General features: G+C 40.2%; 1 protein-coding gene across 1 annotated transcript; it reads right to left on the bottom strand.

The window, feature by feature from the left end:
* Positions 1 to 21,228: 21,228 nt before the first annotated feature.
* Positions 21,229 to 22,426, bottom strand: LOC113651249 (zinc finger BED domain-containing protein 5-like). The gene has a single exon (XM_027160041.2). The coding sequence runs from the start codon at positions 22,292 to 22,294 to the stop codon at positions 21,569 to 21,571; it is 726 nt and encodes a 241-aa protein (XP_027015842.2). The 5' UTR covers positions 22,295 to 22,426; the 3' UTR covers positions 21,229 to 21,568.
* Positions 22,427 to 24,265: the final 1,839 nt, after the last annotated feature.

Here is a 24,265-nt window from a genome sequence, read left to right as displayed (position 1 = left end):
TGGTCGTGGAACACTGGACCATCTCTATACCCTCACCAGGTTGCTGGAGGGTTCATGGGAGTTTGCCAACCAGTCCACATGTGTTTTGTGGATCTGGAGAAGGCATTTGACTGTGTCCCTCGTAGTGACCTGTGGGGGGTGCTCTGGGAGTATGGGGTCCGGGGCCCTCTGCTAAGGGCTGTCCGGTCCCTATATGACCGGAGCAGGAGTTTGGTTCGCATTGCCGGCAGTAAGTCTTGTTCCCAGTGCATGTTGGACTCCGGCAGGGCTGCCCTTTGTCACCGGTCCTGTTCATTATTTATATGGACAGGATTTCTAGGTGCAGTCGGGCCCTGGAGGGAGTCCGGTTTGGGGACCACAGGATTTCGTCTCTGCTTTTTGCAGATGATGTCCTGTTGGCTTCTTCAAATCAGGACCTTCAGCATGCACTGGGACGGTTTGCAGCCGAGTGTGAAGTGGCGGGGATGAGAATCAGCACCTCCAAGTCCGAGGCCATGGTTCTCAGCCAGAAAAGGGTGGTTTGCCCCCTTCAGGTTGGTGGAGAGCTCCTGCCTCAAGTGGAGGAGTTTAAGTATCTTGGGGTCCTGTTCACGAGTGAGGGAAGGATGGAGCGGGAGATCGACAGGCGGATCGGTGTATCTTCTGCAGTGATGCGGTTGATATACCGATCTGTTGTGATGAAGAAAGAGCTGAGCCGCAAGGCGAAGCTCTCTATTTACCAGTCGATCTACGTTCCTACCCTCACCTATGGTCATGAGCTTTGGGTCATGACCGAATGGACAAGAAAATGGATGGATGGATGGATGGGTAATGGCTTGCTCATGGTCATCTATAGAAAAGGCCAGGTGATGCAAATTTAAAAGTTTTAAATATACCCATACTTCTCTAACCTTGTAAATAATCAACAGCCATAGGTTCCCCTAAACAGTTGCCTACCTAGCACTCTGAAAATGAAAATGATTGATGTGCACAAAGCAGGAGAAGTATATAAGAAGATGGTAAAGTCTTTTCAGGTAAAGAATTCCTTAATTCGGAATGTAATTAAGAAATGGCAGTTAACAGAAGTGGTGGAGGTTCATGGAATGATGACTGGCGGCTAAATCGTCCAATCACAGGACCTGCAAGGCGGAACAGTGAATAAAGGAGGAAAGAGAGAGAAAACAATACGGGAAGTAACAGGTGTCAATGTAGTAATGAAGAGTTGGGTTAAAAACATAAATAGCACCATCTGCTGCATGTTACTGCTGCGTGCTTGGAAGAGTCCTAGTTTTGCCAAACTTCCTCTATTTGAGAATAATGGAGGCCACTGTGCTCTTAGGAATCTTCCCTAGCTCTGGGCCTGAGCTCTGAAAAACACTCTGAGCAACACAGAAAAAGTGAAGAGGGGTCTGAATACTTTCTGAATGCACTTTATATAGCAAAAGGTGTGTGCAAACATACATACATACACACACACACATGTATATATATATAATGTGTGTGTGTGTGTGTGTGTGTGTGTGTGTGTGTGTGTGTGTGTGTGTGTGTGTGTGTGTAAGTGCAAATCATAAATTGTTCTCCCATGAGTCAAGTTAAGTAAGAGTACCAATTGTTACAGGGTACCAAACATGCAAGTTTTGAGTTGCCTGCTGATTGGCAGATGTCAGCCCTGTTTCTACTAAACAGGTCATCATTAAAGACCCACTTGCAGTTTAGCAGTGAGATTCAAGTTTCAGATTGAACAAACATACAGGTGCATTTTAAAATATATGTATTTTTTAAATATATTTTACATTAATAAAACATTTACTTTTTCCCACAATTTAATTCAAGCTTTCATATATTTTAGATTTATTACACATGAACTGAAATATTTTAAGCATTTTCTCGTTTAATTTGGATAATTCTTCTTCTTCTTTCAGCTTTTCCCTTCAGGGGTTGCCACAGTGAATCACCTCTCTCCACCTATCCCTATTTTCTGCATCCTCAACACTTGCACCCACTAGCTTCAAATCCTCATTAATTACATCCATATACTCTTTGGCCTTCCTCTTTGCCTCCTGCCTGGCAGCTCCATGTCCAACATTCTCCTGCCAATATTCTTACTCTCCCTCCTCTGAACATGTCCAAACCATCTTAATCTGGCCTCCCTAACTTTGTCTCCCAAACATCCAACATGGGCTGTCCCTCTGATGTACTCGTTCCTAATCCTGTCCAATCTTGTCACTCCCAAAGAGAACTGCAAAATCTTCAGTTCGGCTACCTCTAGCTCTGTCTCTTCTTCAGTGACACTGTCTCTAGCTCTGTCTCTTCTTCAGTGACACTGTCTCTAAACCATACAGCATGGCCGGGCTCACCACTGTCCTGTACACCTTCCTCTTGATTCTTGCTGGTATTTTCTTATCACACAGAACTCCTGACACCTTTCTCCACCCACTCCAACCTGCCTGCACTCGCTTCTTTACTTCTTTCCCACTCTCTCCATTACTCTGGACTGTTGACCCCAAGTACTTAAACTCCTGTACCTTCTTCACCTCTTCACCCTGTAACCTTACTGTTCCACCTCCCTCCCTTTCATTCACACACATGTACTCAGTCTTACTACGACTGACTTTCAATCCTCTTCTCTCCACCGCAAACCTCCACCTCTCCAGGTTTTCCTCCACATGCTCCCTGCTCTCACTGCAAACATCATTGTCCAAGGAGACTCCTGTGTTATCTCCTCTGACAACTGGTCCATCACTATAGCAAACAAGAAAGGGCTCAGAGCCGATCCCTGATGCAGTCCCACCTCCACTTTGAACTCCTCTGTCTGACCTACAGCACACCTCACCACTGTCCTGCTTATCTCATACATGTCCTGCACCACTATAACATACTTCTCTGCTACTCCTGACTTCCTCCAAGTCTACAAACACACAGTGCCCTCTGACCATCCCTATACTTCTCCATCAACATTCTCAGAGCAAAAATTGCATCTGTTGTTAATTTGGATAATTATTGCTCTAAAAATCCATTATCTCTAAATATTAGAATATTTCATAAGATAATCAAAGAAATGATTTATAATACAGAAAAGTCAAACTTAAATTATGCACTTAATATTTGGTTGGAGGGAGGTGTTCCGGGCATGTCTAACCCAGAGGAGGCCCCGGTTGAAGACATAGGACACGCTGGAGGGACTATGTCTCTCGGCTGGCCTGGGAAGGCCTCGGTATTCCCCCGGAAGAGCTGGAGGAAGTGTCTGGGGAAAGGGAAGTCTGGTTGTCCCTGCTTAGACTGCTGCCCCGGCATCCCGGCCCCGGATAAGCGGTAGAAAATGGATGGATTGGTGGATATTTGGTTGGGGCTCCTTTTGCACAAGTTTCTATGGCAGTGCGGTGTGGCACGATCAGCCTGTGGCACTGCTGAGGTGTCTCATTTTCCTTCTGACAATACCCCCTAGATTCTCTACAGGTTTCAGATCAGGTGAGTTGGCCGGTCAGTCAAGCATAGTAAAACAACGGTCAGCAAACAAGTTCCAAGTAATAGAGGTATTGTGGGCATGGGCCAAGTCCTACTGGCAAAGGAGATCAGCATCTCTATAAAGCTTGTCAGCAGCTAGAAGCATGAAGTGCTATAAAATGTTTGGTAGAAGGCTGCACTGAATTTGGACTTATTAAAATGCAGTGGACCAACACCAGCAGATTACTTGGCACCCCAAATCATGACTGGCTGTCGGCATTCCACACTGGACTTCAAGCTGCTTGGATTCTGTGCCTCTGCTCTCTTTGTCCAGATTCTGGGACCTTGATTTCCAAATAGAATCCAAAGTGAATTTTATTTGTAAGAATAACTTTGGAACAGTGAGTAATCCTCTAGTACTTCGCTTTCGATTCAATTCAATTCAAGTTTATTTGTATAGCGCTTTTTACAATAGACATTGTCTCAAAGCAGCTTTACAGAACATAAACATAGAGCAGAAGGTAAACATAAGGAATAATAAAAGAAATAACGAATAATGAAAAAAAAGAATTAAAAGAATAAAAAAATTCAAGATTATTAGATATATATAGTTCACAATGTGTATGTATTTATCCCCCAATGAGCAAGTCTGAGGTGACTCAGGCAGCAGTGGCAAGAAAAAACTCCCTTAAATTGGTAAAGAAAGAAACCTTGAGAGGAACCAGACTCAAGGGGGACCCATCCTCATATGGGTGACACTGGAGTGTGATTGTAATATACAGTCAAACAAATGTTGTATTGGTGTAAGGATCATGGACTTAAGATCTCCTTAGTATCACAGAGTCTAACTGGAGATGTCTCAGGATTCTTAGAGTCGGCCACAGAGGACGTTGGGAGCATGTACAATGTCTGGATGCCTCGGGATGGGTACATAAAACCAGTCTCCTAAAACCAAGTAATATGCTTCCTGTCTCTGGTTCAGGAGTCGCTTAACACTAGGAATGCGACTCTTGTAGACTATTGCTGGACACATCTGTGTGTGGTGGCTCTCGATGCACTGACTCCAGCCCCAGTCCACTCCTTCTGAAGCTCCCCCACATAAGCAGCCTGGATGCTGGAATTGGCATAAGAGATGTGGCCTGAGTATCCAAGGTGGGGTGCGGTGCTCTGCATGGGGATAAACGAGATACAGCGTTTTTGCCCCTCTTTTATCGCAAAGTCCACATTCTGAGAGAATTTAGGGAGTAATGATTTGAGATTTGCATAATTGAAATATCCAGCGATAATAAACAGTCTGCCATGGTGAGCATTCTGCAGATCGCTAATAGCCCCATAGAGTTCATATAGTGGCTCCTTAGCGTTAGCACTGGGGGAATGTACAATCCAATAATGAAAACAGTGGTGACTTGGTAAATAAAACGTCCTGCATCTAAGGGGCTTTTTACACCTGGTCACTTCATGCGTTTTCTGTGATCGGATGTGATCGTAAAAAGACCAGGTCTAAATGCCCTCCGAAATGTTTTCGAGACGGATATAAATCCGATCCTTCAATCCACTTGAGGAGGTGGTCTGGGACGCATTTCAGAAGAAACTGGACAGGTGTAAATGCATGTGGTTGTTCAAGCCACATACATCAGTGCTATACTCCTCCAAAACGGAAGTATGTCACTCGCAAGTGATCTTTCACCCAGGTGTCTCGTTGGGTCTTAAAATGCACCACTGCCGCCAGCGAAAGTGCAGCAAACAGTAAATGCTGTTTGTTGTTGCATAACTGTCATAATAAGTTTTGTCTTCTTTTTGATTGCACTCTGAAAACCGCATACACCAAAGCGTGTTCCAGTTACCCCGTGAATGAGGTAAAATATATTTGCATTTTGGGCGGGAGTAGAAAAATCGGATTGATATCCGATTCGCCAAGACGCATTTATGTAGCCTATTGTAAATGGAACAGTCACCAACACTTATACATCCTTACTGTATGAAAGCGTGAAAAATGTTCGGTAGATTTTGTTGAATGGTGAGTGTGAATGATAAACTCAAGAATTCATGGAGTTTGAAACCTGAGGTTATTTAATGCTTTTGCAAAATGCAAGGCAATGAAAGGCGCTTCAGTCCACATAGACCGTTGTTGTGCCAACTGTGTTAAAAGGTTTGTAAATGTGAACACAGTACTCATAAATGCAGGTCATTGACTAAAAGATATTGTAAAAAAAAAAAATCCAAGAATCCTTTGTCGCCATCTGCTGGCAAAACGATGGGATGACATTAAGTAATCTGTCTGATCTGTTAAACACATTTCACCACCTTTTTACATGTAGACGATGTAAAATAAAAATAATAAAAGGTCTTATCATAATTACAGCAACACTGTGGTGGTATGAAGGTGGGATGGTTCTTCAAGTTCTCAGACCTGCTGTAATGGAAATTTTCCTGACAGTTTTAATCTGGGAGCCTTTGAGTTCTTTTAGTATAAGAAATACAGAAAGGGAAACAGACAACTTATAACAGTCTTCATAGATACAAAATGCATTTGGGAATTATGTTTATTTTACATTTGGGTGCCTGAGGCAAATTCTAAAGAATCTGATGGCTACTTTATAGAGTTTTAGATAGAATTATTGGTCTGGTTTTGGTTGTGATTTAAGAAATCTTAGCAAATGGGTTCATTATTCTACCCTCTCAGTATTCTGTTTTAATTTGAATGAGCAATGGTTTGCTGAATAAAATGAACTACATTATACAGAGATACTTATTTAATTACTTTAGCATGTGAGAGAATAGACAAGAAGTTTACAAGAAAATGACAACAGAAACAAGCAGCAGCTTTTTATAATACACATCCCCTGAAGGTATGTGAACTGTTAATTTCAAAATAATTTTGCTGTTGTTTTATCAAACAGCTTAAAACCTGCAAAAACAGCAAATAAAGAACGAAGCAAAAGTGAAAAATGTCACCTTTTATTTCTTTGAGGTTATTAATCAGACATGTACCGTTACTGTATCTAACAGACACAAATCTAGCTTTCTTTGAGGGTCTTCTTTATGCAGTCTGTAGCCCTAAGATGAGATAAGAGAAAGTGTACATAATTATCTATGAAAAGAGAACAAGTTGTTCAAGCTAACAATCTATGGTAAAATAAATTCAAGTTCAAGTTTATCTGTATAGTGCTTTTAACAATTGAAATGGGCTCAAATCAGCATCACAGAACATAAACATAAAACAAAATTTTAATACAAAGACGACTATTATTCAAAAATTCAAGATTAATTTTAGATATATTTGAATGTGTTGTATCCACAATGAGCAGGTCTGAGGTGACTGAAGCGACTGTGGCAAAGGAAAAAAACCCTTGGATGGTAAAGGAAGAAACCTTGAGAGAAAACGCTCTACATTTTAGTAGATTTTGATATTCTGAGAACTACCAGAAGTCCTGAGTTTTGTGATCTCAGAGACCATGAAGGATTGTAACCTGTTAAAAGACTAGTTAGATACATGGGAGCTAAACCATTTAGAGCATTGTAAGTAAGTAGCAGCAGTTTGTAATTAATTCTAAACTTAACAAGTAGCCAGTGTAGAGATGATAAAATTGGGGTTATATGATCATACAGTATGATTTTCAAAAGACAAGTTGCTGTCTAATATAACACCCAGGTCTTTCCCTGTCGAGATAGTAGTTAGTAGTAGATAGTACATCCCTCTAAATGGAAGTTGAATTGTGAGAGCTTCTGTGTACTGGTTTTTGGGCCAATAAGTAGTATTTCTGTCTTACCAGTATTTAACAATAGAAAATTACAGGTCATCCAGTCTTTTATCTCTTTAACAGGCTCAGTTGATTTAGACAATTTAGATATTTCAATTGAAAAGATATATAACTGGGTACCATCAGTATATCAATGGAAACTAATCCCATTGTATAGTATTGTGTATGTCTGTACTTTTGAGAGTCACAAACTGCTGGAACCAAATTCCAAATTCACTTGGCCAATAAATCTGATTCTGAGGTGTTGAGCCATTTGTGCAGTTCCCAAAGAGAATCAGGTCATAAAAATCCTCTGGAACGTTGTAATGGTGGAGCTGACAGAAAAAAAAAACATAAATAATGACCTTATTAAACCAACCAGTATACTCTTCAAATTTCTTTTCATTTATGACATTAATAAAACAAAAAGTTTCATGAAGATATTTTGTTTAAATAAAATAAAATGCATACATTTTGGTGCATTTGGACGAGTGCAAATACACCGAAAAACTGACTGTCAGGTGGAGGTGCAATGGTGCTCTGGCTAGGGTAGATGTGGGAGGTTGTGTTAGGTTTTGATTCAGGCACAAGCAGGATCTGCCATGTCTTTGGCGGAACACGGAGCTCTGCATGGGAGGTCACCTAATAAGACTCAGCAGGATATTTTGCTTCCACTTAATCTCCAGCCCTCTTCTCCTTGGTGAAACTTGGTGAATGTCAGAGTGGATTTGGCAGACAGACAGGACGGCCCTGAAAAATGTAATGTCTAGGTTACTCTTGGGCCATCAAAGAATACCATAAACAGGCAATAGTCAGGTGAGCTACAAACAGCTATGGCCCTTAAAAATTAATAGCCTATTGGTGTTCTTTCTTTAGAAAGAAAATGCACAACACTGTACCTCATTCTCCAGTTCTCTGTCAGGTGCAAGGAATGCATTGACCATGCCAAAGATTTTATATGGCATAATTGTTTTAATCAGGACACAACAACTAAACTGATGCCTGCCAAAGCTATGAAATGGATAACTAACAATGATTCATGTTTTTATATATATTATATGCAGACCAGTTAGCAAAAGAATGATTTAACATGTGGCTCATATTCAATTCAATTAAATTTATTTGAATAGCGCTTTTAACAATTTTTTTTTAAGAAGAAGAAGAAGAAGAAGAAGAAGAAGAAGAAGAAGAAATAAGGATTAAAAATAAATAAATTGATGTATACAATGAAAGTTTAAAATAATTTGAAAAAGATGAACTTAAAATGTGAAATATTATATATCTATCCCTTTCCCTAATGAGCAAGCCATTGCTGACGGTGGCAAGGAAAAAATCCCTGAGAGGACATGAGGCAGAAACCTTGAGAGGAACCAACAAGGCTCAGAAGGGAACCCATCCTCATTTGGGTAACACTCTACAGTAAATAGTGTAAACAAAAAAATAATGTCCTTTCTACAACAGTTTATTATAGTGCACCCAAAATAATGGGTCATTGTAAACTCTGAGTTCAGCACCGACCTGATTGCTGATAAAGACCAGACCATACAGCTGACTGACACAACATTGGTTCAAAGAAGACATGACAGACTGGCATATATATATATATATATATATATATATATATATATATATATATATATATATATATATATATATATATATAGAGAGAGAGAGAGAGAGAGAGAGAGAGAGAGAGAGAGAGAGAGAGAGAGAGAGAGAAATTGTTAGGTATGACTGTGATCAGGTTATGGACAATGTTAATTATGTGCAAAGTGCAGACAGAGACTCCAGCAAGACTAGCATAACTAGCATCCAGTATGACAGCATAACTAAAAGGCTAGAGCCAGAAGGCGTGACAGACACAAGAGCTTCCTGGGAAGTAAAGCGTCTCACCACTCCACAGTCTGCAAATCTGAGCGCCTTGAGAGGTTGGTAAGCCGACAGCATCCAGACATCCCAGTTCACCAAACACTCTATGCCCATGAACCCTCCAGATCTACTCTTTTAAATAAGAAAAGCTATTCATAAAAAGCTAGGCTAAACAAAAGTGTTTTTAGCCTGGATTTAAATACTGAGACAGTGTCTGAGTCCCGAACACTAATTGTAAAGCTGTTGCATAACTGTGTGGCTCTGTGAGAAAAAGCTCTGCCCCCTGCTGTAGCCTTTTGTACTTGAGGTACTACCAAAAAGCCTGCACCTTTTGATCGAAGTAGGCGTGACGGATCATAAAAAACATAAAAAATAATAATCATATGTAATAAGGTCTTAGAAATAATTAACAAAAACAAATGATAGAATTTTTATTGGGTTCACTTGAAGAAGACATCTGAGTCCTGATGTGACCAGTAGCTCTGAGCTGATCAGTGAAGTAAATGCTAAATAAACATAAAGGAAATGTGCTTGAAGAGCAAAACCCTTCAAAGATTGTGACTAACAGGGAGTATTTAAACAGAAGAAAGGTGTGGTATCCTCTGTTATTTATGTCAGCAGGATCAGACGTGGTGGTTAACACATGTACTGATGATTTGATGAGTTTGTTACAGAGTGTTTGAGCTTGTTCAAGTCAAGTCAAGTCACTTTTATTGTCACATCACCACAGCACATGTGCCTTGGTGAGTGAAATTCTAAGGAGCAAACTCCAGAAATTGCAGAACAGTTATACAGATAAGGATATAGATAATGAGTTGACATGTGGAAATGTGCAATTTGCTCATACATATAGTCAGTACAATATGTGTGTACAATATGTACAATTAACAAACAGATAATGAAATCAACAAGTGAACATGTGCAATATGCTCCTACGTATAGTCAGTACACACAGTATACTATTGGGCATCCTTACAGTAGCACTACACATTATATGCAATATGTACTTATATATGTAAAAATATATATAAAATACTATAAGGTGCAACAGATTGTACAGGTACAGAAGTGACATGGATGTGCAACGGATGGTATCTGGTGGTAACAGATGGATTATGGTATTAAATGCAGTGTGTATGTATAGTCCAGTGTGTATAATGCAGTGTGTATGTATAGTCCAGTGTGGATAGTCCGAAGTTAAGGTGCAGTGTGTGGCATACCATATTGTAAAAGTATGCTGTAGGGTGTTTTAGTTGTGACTGTTAATTAGTCTGATAGCCTGAGGGAAAAAGCTGTCCCTCAGTTGGCTAGTGCGGGATCGGATGCTGCGGAGATGTCTTCCTGAGGGAAGCAGAGAGAGGAGTCTATGAGATGGGTGGCTTGAGTCACTGATGATCCTCTGGGCTTTTCTTATACACCGCCTTGTGTAGATATCCTGGAGGGAGGGAAGCTCACCTCCAACAATGTGGCTGGCAGTTCGCACTGCCCTTTTCAGGGCTTTACGGTTGCCAGCGGTGCTGTTTCCAAACCAGGCAGTGATGCAGCCCGTCAGGATGCTCTCTATAGTGCAGGTGTAGAATGTTCTGAGGATGCTGGGGCTCATTACAAACTTCCTCAGCCGTCTCAGGAAGAAGAGGCGTTGATGTGTCTTATTCAGTACTGCGTCAATGTGTGCCCCAGGTGAGATCCTCGCTGATGTTAACGCTGAGAAACTTAAAGCTGCTCACCCGCTCCACAGGTGTCTTGGTGATGGGTTTGCTGAAATCCACCACCAGCTCCTTGGTCTTGTCAATGTTGAGTGAGAGGTGGTTCTCCTGACAACATGTAGTCAGGGTGCTCACCTCTTCTCTGTAGGATGTCTCATTGTTGTCGGTGATCATGCCTATCTCCGTTGTGTCGTCAGCAAATTTGACGATAATGTTGGAGCTGTGTGTGTTAATCAACATTAACAAAAATAAAAAACTTTATAAAAAAAACTTTTAAGGTACTAAAACTAAACTATTCTTAAGTTCATAGTGAAAAGTGCCTTATGGCAGGCTGACTGTGCTTTGGACTGCAGGCAATGTGCTAGGGATGGAAGATGGTGCACCAAAGGTGCAGAGGTGCTGCTGGGGTTAGAGCAGGTGGTGCTTTCCCCTGCTGACTTCTGATGCTCCTTCTGAACATCAGGCCAGTTGTAAAACGGGTGGTCATTGTAGTTGTCTAGATCAGTGTTTCTCAAACTTTTTCAGCCCAAGGACCACTTTATCTTCCAATTTTTTTCTGAGGACCACCTACAGAATCCCACTCTAACACGCCACCAAAAACCAACAAAATAGGAAGGATATGCTAAATTTAAGTTTAATATGCAACTGTTTCAAGTCAAAAACTAATTATTCAAACACAAATGCAATGATATGATCAGAAATTCTTATATAATTTTTTACAGAAGAGAAAATCCTCGTGGACTGAGCGTGCATGGATGTATCACACAAAACACAGAAGATTTGCCTCGTTACCAATGTCCGTGGACTCGTCCAGCTGAAGAGAAAAGAATGGACTCTGGTGTAATCGTGTGATCAGCTGCTCTTGGACAGTTTCGGACAATGAAGTTATGCGTCGCTGGACAGTGTCATTGGACAGAGGTACTTTGTGCATGTCATCACTAGCTTTCTTCCCTAACATTACGTTTGCCATAACTTCTGCAGCAGGCTTAACTAGAGTCTCTCCAATTGAATGGGGTTTTCCCGTTTTTGCAATGAGTAGATACACTCTGTATGATGCCTCAGTAGCCTTTGCATTTTCACCGGGCATAAAAAACTGTGAGGTGTTTTTACTCATGTGTCGCTCAAGCTCATCACGTTTTCTCTCAAAAAGTGACACTGGTTTATCTGTACAATCTTTGTGCTTAGACTCAAAGTGACGCTTGAGTTTCGATGGTTTCATTACTTCATTAGCCAATATTTCATAACACAGAACACAGTGAGGTCTGGGATCCTCAAGATCCCCAGTCCAGAAAAATCCAAACTTCATGTACTCATTGTGATATTTTCGCTTAACTTTCTCACCTGGTTTTCCACGGTGCGCTAGCTCCGTGGTATGCGGGAGTGTTGTGGCCAGTGGCCGTGACTCGGTATCTTTGGTTCCGGCTTCAGTGGGCCTTTGGGGTGCTGTAGTTTTGCTGCATTCAGTGAACGCTTGATCTTTTCTTTTGACTCCTCTTTGGTTTAGCCACCGATCCATTTTTACGTTATTAAAACAGAATGGCAAGAACTGTTTCGCAAGTACATTAAAAATCTACTTAAATAAGTGACGATTTTATAAACACTTGCCGAGATTAGGTCATCTTTTCGCGGACCACTAGTGGTCCGCAGACCACACTTTAAGAATTACTGGTCTAGATTGATGAAGGACTTGAGGGTGAGCTGATTGCCATGGTATGCAAGCAAATGTCTGTTGCATTAATTTAGTTAATATTTGTTTTATTTAGTAATACTTTACTAGATAGATAGATAGATAGATAGATAGATAGATAGATAGATAGATAGATAGATAGATAGATAGATAGATAGATGGATGGATGGATGGATGGATGGATGGACGATAGTGATGGCCAGTTCGTGAACGAATCGTTCTTTTGAACCAGTTCTTTTTAGTGAACTGGACGAACCGGTTCACCAAATCGGACTGATTCGTTCTAAACAGTTCGCGACTTGAGTCAGCGCTGATCCACAAGTTACTAAAGTTACTCACTTTCGGTCATGCCTGACAGCCCCTCCGACTCTAAATAAACTAATATCCCGGAGTATATGTAACTCCTGTACACTGAACTGACATGTTGTGTTGAGAGAACAGTGAGCGCGAGCTGTTGATACTGCGCATGCGTGAATTACTGAACCGATACAGCGAATCATCAGTACACTGAACTGAGAACTGTTTCTTTCGGACGCGTCCGAGAACCGATGAACTGGTACAGCGAATCATCAGTACACTGAACTGAGAACTGTTTCGGACGCGTCCGACATACTGTTGATGCTGCGCATGCGTAAACCTTCAGAGCAAATTATACATATTGGGATATGCATAGTAACTAGTCATAAGCTATTAAACATTTTTATAAAAAAAAAAAAATCAATATATGTCACTCAATATATGTCAGTTAATTTTACTATTGACTATTGTGCAGATTAGTCTGTATTTTTATATGCCGCTTTTTGTAAAATGATGAAGATTAGTTTATTAACTTTATATCTTTAAGACACGTAAAACATCCACGTTTGCACATAAATGCCTGTACTGCGTGTTTTAGTTGCAAAACTTAAATGTAAGAAACGTATTCAACTAAAGTTATGATTACAAAGAACTTTTCGATTGTGTTAAATTGATTGTATTAATATCTGCCGGCAGCGGGATAATGGAATTTGCGTCACTACGTCATTGTGAATGACGTCATTACGGCAGGACGTAAAAGAACTGGTGAACTGGATTTTTGAACTGGTTCATTAAATCGAACTGTCCGAAAGAACCGGTTCGCGGAAAAGAACCGAACTTCCCATCACTAATGGATGGATGATGGATGGATGGATAAGGGTATCTGCCGTAAATGTAGTGTTTCTTCAGTGTATACTGTGTTTCCCCATTCTTTTGACAATTTAGTTTACACTCTTTTAAATGTAAAAATTAGCTTTTTTATACAGGGTAAGTTTAGCCTTGGCTCCAGATTGTCAGATTAAATAGGCCTGTTCTGAGACCATGTTCTATGCTATAAGAGATGAGTGCAGCGAGTGGGATGGACACTGTTCCATCATAACAGGTCAGCCCTGGCCTCAAAACTGCTCCAATTATCTATTAAGCTCACATAATTCTTTCACATTGTTCATAATCTACAATAAGCAACATCGCCACATCGCATTGGGATGGGGCGCAGGGCATTACAAGCTAGTGATGGCCGCTTTCGAGACACTGCTTCATGAAGCTTCAAAACTTTTACAAATCTTTTGTTTCAAATCATTGATTTGGAACATGTATCAATTTGGGCAGAGTCTTCTTTACATCATTATTGTTTCTAAACCTTTCTAAACTCCAATGGCTCCAATGAGGGGGTGTTGATCTCAAAGTAAACCCATGAAACACTGTCTACTACGGTTTTCACTGATTTCAGGTCGGTTTTATTATGAACGTTAATAAAAATTAAATGTGTAAATTTTGTTTGTGCTGATCTATGATCAGTGCTCAATTCGTAATCACCTTACATGAAATCCTGCCAGAGTTTGCTATAAAACAAAAACCTAGGACAGATGCACCTTATTATCCAGGAGTTCTCCTCTCCATCTCTGAGTCATAACATTACACCTTCATTTTGCATTTGATTTATAGGCAGCTTTGGTGAAAGTAATTGAATGTAAACAAAAATAAATATATAACTAAAACTCTATTATTTCATACAATTTAATGATTAGCAAATTACACTGAAACATTACACTGTCATGAAGATATTTGCAGTTGCTGTGTAAAAGATGTTATTATGTTTGGGCCTGGGTATGAATGCCTTTACACTATTTTGACCAGCAGGTGGTTTCGAAAGCTTCGAACAGTAAATCATTTCGCGAATCAGTTAGTTCATTTGATTCAAGGCTTCGAAATGCTTCGTTTCTCTCATCACTATTAAAAGCATTGTGCAGTCTTTGGCTAATTTACACACCTCTACCAGGTTGTTCTTAGCATAGGCGTATATATTTAAGCAGTTTACTTGCCTAAGACCCGAAAATGACCTGCTGGGGGGGCGCTAGTGGGACCTCGCTGTAGATGGCCACTTAATTCGGTAGCTCTGTGCTGGTTCCCTTTTCTTTTTTATTCATCTTTGGTTAATCCATTTTATGCTCGAAGTGTATTGTACTAACATCAAACATTAATGTCCAAGAATGAAGAAACGTGTGATTTTACACTTTTCACGTCCTCCCGGCCTTCCAGAAACGTTAAGAAAAGACAAGCTGAGCCGTAGGAGGCCTCGTCAGACCCAATTAATGCCATGCTGACCGAAATTTGCTCGCTTGGAACCAGTTTGGGCAATGTTCATGGTAGATTAAGTACAATCGATAACCGTTTGGACAATATTTCTACCTCAGTTACCTCAATACAGGAAGCCCTTTCTAACTTATCTGGCAGTGTGGCGCTAAAAACGAGTCGCGCTTAACCGAGGCTGAAGCAAGAATCTCCACCGCTGAAGAGAGCATGCTAACGCATGAGAGAAAAATCACATCTCGAGACAAAGATTTAGCATTACTCCGAGCTAAAGTAGACGACCTGGAAAACCGAGGCAGGCGTAAAAACTTGAGAGTCATCGGCATCCCTGAGAAGGCTGAGGGCTATGAACCTGTCGCGCGGTTTCTCACCAGGATGTTGCCAAAGTGGCTAGACCTCACACCTGATCCACACTTTGAGATCGAAAGAGCTCATAGATCTCTCGGCTCTGCCTCAGAAGCAAGCCGCGCTCCACAAAGTGTTCTGGTCCGCTTCTTACGTTATGCGTATAAGAAGATACTACTGCAAGCAGTGCGGAAAAAACGCAACACCATCCATGAAGGGTCTCTGCGTTTCATTCAGGACGTATCTGCTGTGGTGCTGAGGAAACGCCGGCAGTTCTACGATGTCAGGAGAACGCTGTCCGCACATGATATGTTCATAGGCTTGGCTTATCCTGCTAAACTTCGCTGCCTTCACGGAACACAGATGCATCTTTTTTCCTCTCCAGCGGTCACGGATTTTCTGAAGGCTTTAGAATATAAGTAATGCTCTGACACTGCAACACAGGCATAAGTTTATTAAGCTGAAACTCGAGTATCTTACTTTATTGACTTTCAATAACCCAAGGATCACTTATTTTGAAGTGAATACGTGGCCGGTATAGGTTATTTTATTATCAGGACTTTATTTCTTTATCTTACTGGCATTTTTATTTTAGCAAATTGCTTTTGGCGAGGCCACGCACCACTAGTTAAATGCTCAAGCCTCGGATGTTGAACTTAGGAGAAGGGAACTGGTCTGTAGCGCCCGCGCGCCCCCTATGGCCACCACTCTGTATCAATACTGGGTATGGGGCATTATTATCCTATGCTCGGTACTAGTCGGGTACAGTTTCGTTTCTATAGCTGTGCCTCATCTAATGCCTCGAATTAGTTGTAACAAATTAATGAAACCAAAGGATAAGGGAGGAGTCGCCTAACCGAACTTTCATCTCTACTACTGGTCAGCACAGGTGAAGCACATGGTCAGTTGGTACAATGAAAGTACAGACTCTAGATGGCTTAATCTGGAAGCAAGGGCTTGTGCTCCTCTCCCAATAAATTTTCTGCCTTTTATTGCAAATACCAAAAAGCTTAAATGTGCCTCAAAAAATTTCACCATTTCGAACACCCTTCGGATATGGAGAGACATTAAACTGTATCTTAAGATTCCAGCTGAACTCACACTGTTCTCACCTATTGCTTTTAATCCTGACTTCCCTATATCTCTGCAAAATATCGGCCTTTCAGTCTGGTCTAAGTTAGGGATCTCACAATTATCTTGTCTCTTTTCAGGCGAGGCATTAAAATCCTTCCAAGAAATATCGCTCCAATATAGTATACAGTACCACAGTCCCATTTCTTCAAATACCTTCAGCTACGTCATTTCATAAAACCTTTGTCTGATAATGCTAAGCTGAGACGAGATCTTACTGACATAAAACAAGTTAGAATAAAAAACAATCTCTCTAAGGGGTTAATATCTAAAATATATAATGTCTTGGTTGATTCGTGTACTTCCGCCTTAGAGAGCTTGAAAAACGTGTGGGGAAAAGACTTAGGCCACGGAATTACCAATATGGGCTGGTCCGCCATATGTAACAATTTGTTCCCTAAATGTACTCAACTACAGATTTTTTAACAGTTTACCTTACACCTTCACGTCTAAGAAAGATTTACAAAGACTAATCTGATCTCTGTTTTAATTGCAAGAAACACAAAGGAACATTCCTTCACTGCTTCTGGTATTGTGACAAGATCTTTTCTTTTTGGACTAAAGTACATAATTCTTTTACAAAGGCTCTTTAAGTTTAAATTTTGTTTCTCTTTGGAATTGTATCCGCTGTATAGTTGAATTGAGACTGTGTTTGACTTCCACACCAAGCAACTGTTTTTAAATTAGGTTTACCTGGCAAAGAAATGTATATTGTTATTGTGGCCTTCTCCTCAGGTACCTTCTGTTAAAACGTGGTTGTCTCAAATGTCCATATTACTTCCACTTGAGAAACTCACTTATGGCAGATATGGATACCTCTCTGGTGCCACATTAACAACCTCACTTGATCCTCTGTGTTACAGTGTACATTTTGTTATTTAAATTCAATTCAATTCAATTCAATTTTATTTGTATAGCGCTTTTCACAATGGGCTTTGTCTCAAAGCAGCTTTACAGAACATAAACATAGAACAAAAAGTAAACATAAGGTGAAATATAGAGAATTAATATAGTAAAAAAAATCAAAATATATATAGTTCACAGTGTGTATGTATGTATGTATGTATGTATGTATGTATGTATGTATGTATGTATGTATGTAGGTATGTATGTATATGTATTTTCCCCAATGAGAAAGTCTGAGGTGACTCAGGCAGCAGTGGCAAGGAAAAACTCCCTTAAGTTGGTAAGGAAGAAACCTTGAGAGGAACCAGACTCAAAGGGGAACCCATCCTCATATGGTTGACCCTGGAGGGTGTGATTACAGTCAAAAAATTCAATTCAATTCAATTCAAGTTTATTTGTATAGCGCTTTTTACAATAGACATTGTCTCAAAGCAGCTTTACAGAACATAAACATAGAGCAGAAGGTAAACATAATTAATGATAAAGGAAATAACGAATAATAAAAGAAATAAGAATTAACAGAATAAAAATTCTAGATTATTATTAGATGTATATAGTTCACAGTGTGTATGTATTTATTCCCCTATGAGCAAGTCTGAGGTGACTCAGGCAGCAGTGGCAAGGAAAAACTCCCTTAAATTGGTAAAGGAAGAAACCTTGAGAGGAACCGGACTCAAGGGGGAACCCATCCTCATATGGGTGACACTGGGGGTGTGATTGTAATATACAGTCAGTTAAATGTTGTATTGGTGTGAGGTTTAAGGACTTCTGATCTTCTGAGTACCACAGAGTCTAACTGGAGATGTCTCAGGATTCTTAGAGTCGGCCTCGGCTCAGTGGATGTCCAAAGGCTTCGTCCCACAGAGGACGATGGGAGCTGGTACAGTGTCTGGATGCCTCGGGATGGGTACAAAGAGAGAAGCAGTGGAAAGGGATTAACATATCTGCTGTTCATAAAAATGTGCTGGTCTGATGTACTGGTGCATGATATTATGGGATGTATTATGTGTACGCCTGACTGAAGAGATGAGTTTTTAATCTACATTTAAACTGGGAAAGTGTGTCTGAGCCCCGAACACTATCAGGAAGACTATTCCAAAGTTTGGGAGCTAAATAAGAAAACGCTCTACCACCTTTAGTAGACTTAGATATTCTGGGAACTACCAGAAGTCCTGAGTTTTGTGATCTCAGAGAGCGTGAAGGATTGTAACGTGTTAGCAGACTAGTTAGATACATGGGAGCTAAACCATTAAGAGCCTTGTACGTAAGTAGCAGCAGTTTGTAGTCAATTCTATACCTAACAGGTAGCCAGTGTAGAGATGATAAAATTGGGGTTATATGGTCATACTTTCTTGTCCTAGTGAGAACTCTGGCAGCTGCATTTTGGACTAACTGTAACCTATTTATTAAAGATGCAGGACAACCACCTAGTAATGCATTACAATAGTCCAGTCTAGAGGTCATGAACGCATGAACTAGCTTCTCAGCATCAGATACAGACAGGATGTTTCTCAGCTTGGCAATGTTTCTAAGGTGGAAGAAGGCTGTTTTGGTAGTATGGGCGATATGATTTTTAAAAGACAAGTTACTGTCTAGTATAACACCGAGGTCTTTCACTGTCGAGCTACTTGTAACAGTACATCCCTCTAAATGGGAGTTAAGTTGTGAGAGTTTATGTGCACTGGTTTTTGGACCTATGAGTAGTATTTCAGTCTTATCGGAGTTTAACAATAGAAAGTTGCAGCTCATCCAGTCTTTTATCTCTCTAAGGCACCGAGTTAATTTGGACACTGTGGCTATTTCATCTGGTTTTGATGAGATATATAACTGTGTGTCATCAGCATAACAATGGAAACTAATCCCATGTCTTCTAATAATGTTCCCTAATGGAAGCATGTATATAGAGAAAAGCAGAGGTCCTAGAACTGATCCTTGAGGGACCCCATAATTAACTGGTAGTAAACTGGAGGATTCACCATTTAATTCTACAAAATGGTATCGGTCAGACAGGTAGGATCTAAACCAGCTTAAAGCCTGACCATGAATACCTGTGTAATATTGTAAGCGATCTAGAAGAATGTTGTGATCTATAGTGTCGAATGCAGCACTAAGGTCAAGTAGAACTAATAGTGACATACAGTCTTGGTCCGAAGCTAAGAACAAGTCGTTTGTAACTTTAACAAGTGCAGTTTCTGTGCTATGATGGGGCCTGAAACCTGACTGAAACTCTTCAAGGATGTTGCTCTCCTGTAAGAAGGAGCTCAGTTGAACAGACACAACCTTTTCAAGTATTTTAGACATAAACGGGAGGTGTGAGATAGGTCTGTAATTTGATAGTTCATTAGGGTCTAAGTTAGGTTTTTTGATGAGTGGCCTAATAACTGCCAACTTAAAAGACTTCGGGACGTAACCTAAAGATAACGAGGAGTTAATGATATTAAGAAGAGGCTCACCAGCTTTATGTAACACTTCTTTCAGTAGTTTAGTTGGGATGGGGTCTAGTGAACATGTTGTTGGTTTAGCTGTAGTAATAAGTTTATCTAACTCTTCCTGTCCTGTACTTGTAAAGCTGTGTAAAGCCTTAGGTGAGATTGTGTCACTGGTTGCTCTCATATGTTGGGCGTCACCTATTTTATTCCTGATACTTTCGATTTTATCAGTGAAGAATCTCATAAAGTCCTCACTACTGAAATGTGATGGAATAGTGTGTTCAGATTTCTGATTTTTTGTTAAACTAGCCACTGTGCTAAATAAAAACCTGGGATTGTTCTGGTTATTTTCTATGAGTTTGCTCAGGTGCTCAGCCCTAGCAGCTTTTAGAGCCTGTCTATAGCTGGACATACTGTCCTTATACGCAATTCTAAACACCTCTAATTTAGTTTTTCTCCATTTCCGTTCGAGGTTACGGGTTTCTCTCTTGAGGGTATGTTGAATTGGTGTAAAGATCACATGGAGATCAGATCTCTTCTTGGTATCATAGAGTCCAACTGGAGCTGGTAGATCTGTAGATGTCTCAGGATTCTCATAGAGTCAGCCTCATGTCAGTGGAAGTCCAAAATCTCCATCGCACGGAAGATGATCGGAGTTGGTACAATGTCTGGATGCCTCGGGATGGGTGTGAAAGAGAAAAGCAGTGTAGAGGGTTAACATATCTGCTGTTCATAAAAATGTGCAAGTCTAATGTAATGGTGCATAATTTTATGGGATGTATTATGTGTATGTGTGAGTTTTTAATCTGCTTTTTAACTGGGAAAGTGTGTCTGAGCCCCGAACACTATCAGGAAGACTATTCCAAAGTTTGGGAGCTAAATAAGAAAACGCTCTACCATCTTTAGTAGACTTAGATATTCTGGGAACTACCAGAAGTCCTGAGTTTTGTGATCTCAGAGAGCATGAAGGATTGTAACATGTTAGAACACTAGTTACTGTAGATACATGGTAGCTAAACCATTAAGAGCCTTGTACGCAAGTAGCAGCAGTTTGTAATCAATTCTAAACTTAACAAGTGTAGAGATGATAAAATTGGGGATATATGGTTATACTTTCTTGTCCTAATGAGAACTCTGGCAGCTAACAGTTAGACTAACTGTAACCTATTTATTAAAGATGCAGGACAACCACCTAGTAATGCATTACAATAGTCCAGTCTAGAGGTCATGCATGCATGAACTAGCTTCTCAGCATCAGATACAGACAGGATGTTTCTCAGCTTGGCAATATTTCTAAGGTGGAAGAAGGCTGTTTTATCGAGAAAAGCAGAGGTCCTAGAACTGATCCTTGAGGGACCCCATGATTAACTGGTAATAAACTGGACGATTCACCATTTAATTCAACAAAATGGTATGGGTCAGACAGGTAGGATCTAAACCAGTGTTTCTCAAACTTTTTCATCCCAAGGACCACTTTATCTTCCAATTTTTTTCTGAGGACCACCTACAGAATCCCACTCTAACACGCCCCCAAAAACCAACAAAATAGGAAGGATAAGCTAAATTTAAGTTTAATATGCAACTGTTTCAAGTCAAAAACTAATTATTCAAACAAAAATGCAATGATATGATCAGAGATTATTATAGAATTTTTTACAGAAGAGAAAATCCTCGTGGACTGAGCGTGCATGGATGTATCACACAAAACACAGAAGATTTGCCTCGTTACCAATGTCCGTGGACTCGTCCAGCTGAAGAGAAAAGAATGGTCTCTGGTGTAATCGTGTGATCAGCTGCTCTTGGACAGTTTCGGACATTGAAGTTATGTCGCTGGACAGTGTCATTGGACAGAGGTACTTTGTGCATGTCATCACTAGCTTTCTTCCCTAACATTACGTTTGCCATAACTTCTGCAGCAGGCTTAACTAGAGTCTCTCCAATTGAATGGGGTTTTCCCGTTTTTGCAATGAGTAGAGACACTCTGTATGATGCCTCAGTAGCCTTTGCATTTTCACCGGGCATAAAAAACTGTGAGGTGTTTTTACTCATGTGTCGCTCAAGCTCATCACGTTTTCTCTCAAAAAGTGACACTGGTTTATCTGTACAATCTTTGTGCTTAGACTCAAAGTGACGCTTGAGTTTCGATGGTTTCATTGCTTCATTAGCCAATATTTCATAACACAGAACACAGTGAGGTCTGGGATCCTCAAGATCCCCAGTCCAGAAAAATCCAAACTTCATGTACTCATTGTGATATTTTCGCTTAACTTTCTCACCTGGTTTTCCACGGTGCGCTATCTCCGTGGTATGCGGGAGTGTTGTGGCCAGTGGCCGTGACTCGGTATCTTTGGTTCCGGCTTCAGTGGGCCTTTGTGGTGCTGTAGTTTTGCTGCATTCAGTGAACGCTTGATCTTTTCTTTTGACTCCTCTTTGGTTTAGCCACCGATCCATTTTTACGTTATTAAAACAGAATGGCAAGAACTGTTTCGCAAGTACATTAAAAATCTACTTAAATAAGTGACGATTTTATAAACACTTGCCGAGATTAGGTCATCTAGGGGTCGATGGTGGACCACTAGTGGTCCGCGGACGACACTTTAAGAATTACTGATCTAAACCAACTTAAAGCCTGTGTTCATACCTGTGTAATTTTGTAAGCGATCTAGAAGAATGTTGTGATCTATAGTGTCGAATACAGCACTAAAGTCAAGTAGAACTAATAGTGTGATACAGTCTTGGTCCGAAGCTAAGAACAAGTCATTTGTGACTTTCACGAGTGCAGTTTCTGTGCTATGATGGGGCCTGAAACCTGACTGAAACTCTTTGGGATATTGTTCTCCTGTAAGAAGGAGCTCAGTTGAACAGAGACAACCTTTTCAAGTATTTTAGACATAAACGGAAGGTGTGAAATAGGTCTGTAATTTTATAGTTCATTTGGATCTAAGTTAGGTTTTTTGACGAGTGGCCTAATGACTGCCAACTTGAAAGACTTAGGGATGTAACCCAAAGATAACGAGGAGTTAATAATATTAAGAAGAGGCTCACCAGCTTTATGTAACACTTCTTTCAGTAATTTATTGGAATGGGGTCTAGTGAACAACTTCTAGTGAAGTTGTTGATTTAGCTGATTTAGTAATAAGTTTATCTAACTCTTAAGCCGACTGGGTCACTAGTTGCTCTCATATGTTGAGTGTCACATATTTTATTCCTGATACTTTCGATTTTATTCGTAAAGAATATCATAAAAACCTCACTACTAAATTGTGATGGAATAGTGTGTTCAAATTTCTGTTTTTTTGTTAATCTAGCCACTGTGTTAAATAAAACCCTGGGGTTGTTCTGGTTATTTTCTATGAGTTTGCTTAGGTGCTCAGCCCTGGCAGCTTTTAGAGCCTGTCTTTAGCTAGACATACTGTCCTTATACGCAATTCTAAAAACCTCTAATTTAGTTTTTCTCCGCTCGAGGTTACGGGTTTCTCTCTTGAGGGTGTGAGTATGACTATTATACCACGGTGCAAGTGTTTTCTAACTTTCTGTAATCGGATTGGGGTAACAGTGTCTAATGTGCTAGTGAATATAGCGCCTATGCTGTTAGTCATTACATCTAGGTTGTTTGTGTTTAAGGGTATAGTAAGAAGTTGAGACAGGTCCGCCAGTTTATTTGTGAATCTGTCTTTAGTGGTCGTAATAATTAGTTCTACTGAGTCGATAGCGTGGTGAGACACAGTTAGTTTGTTCTACAGGTAGTGTGTACATTATGAGAAAGTGGTCTGTGATGTCATCACTTTGAGGTATGATATCTATTCTGTGTGATATTATTAAATCTAGTGTATGATTACGACGATGAGTTGCTTTAGAGGTGTTTTGTTTAAGCCCAAGTGAGTTTAGTAAGTCCAAAAATGTGAGTCCTAAAGCATTGTTTGTGTCGTCAACATGAATGTTAAAGTCTCCTAAAATTAATGCTTTACCAATGTTAACCAATAGGTCTGAAAGAAAGTCTGTGAATTCTCTAAGAAAATCGGTATAGGGCCCTGGGGGTCTGTACACATTCGCCAGAGCAAGAGACATCAGGGATTTCTTCGTGTGCATGTGCGATAGTGTAACATTAAGGACAAGCACTTCAAAAGAATTAAATCTATACTGTGTTCTCTGAGTAACAGCAAGGTAATCACTAAAGATAGTGACAACACCACCTCCACGATCAGACTGACGAGGCTCATCATTTGGTTTAATCCAAGTTTCAGTATTTGCCTGAATGTGCTAGCTTTTTCACCTGATCGTCCATTTTTAATTGTTTTTTGTTGTATACTTGAGACTCGGTATGTTTATGTACATCAGAGTAACCGACCAATTAAAAAAAAAATGAAAATGACCTGCTGGTCCTGGCACCCTGACTCCCAGTATACACCTAACCAGAACCAG

The sequence above is a fragment of the Tachysurus fulvidraco genome, chromosome 12 (genome assembly GCF_022655615.1).
Source record: "Tachysurus fulvidraco isolate hzauxx_2018 chromosome 12, HZAU_PFXX_2.0, whole genome shotgun sequence".
NCBI classification, from domain to species: domain Eukaryota; kingdom Metazoa; phylum Chordata; class Actinopteri; order Siluriformes; family Bagridae; genus Tachysurus; species Tachysurus fulvidraco.
The sequence above is the reverse complement of the archived record's forward strand: the minus strand, read 5'-3'. Positions and strand labels throughout refer to the sequence as shown.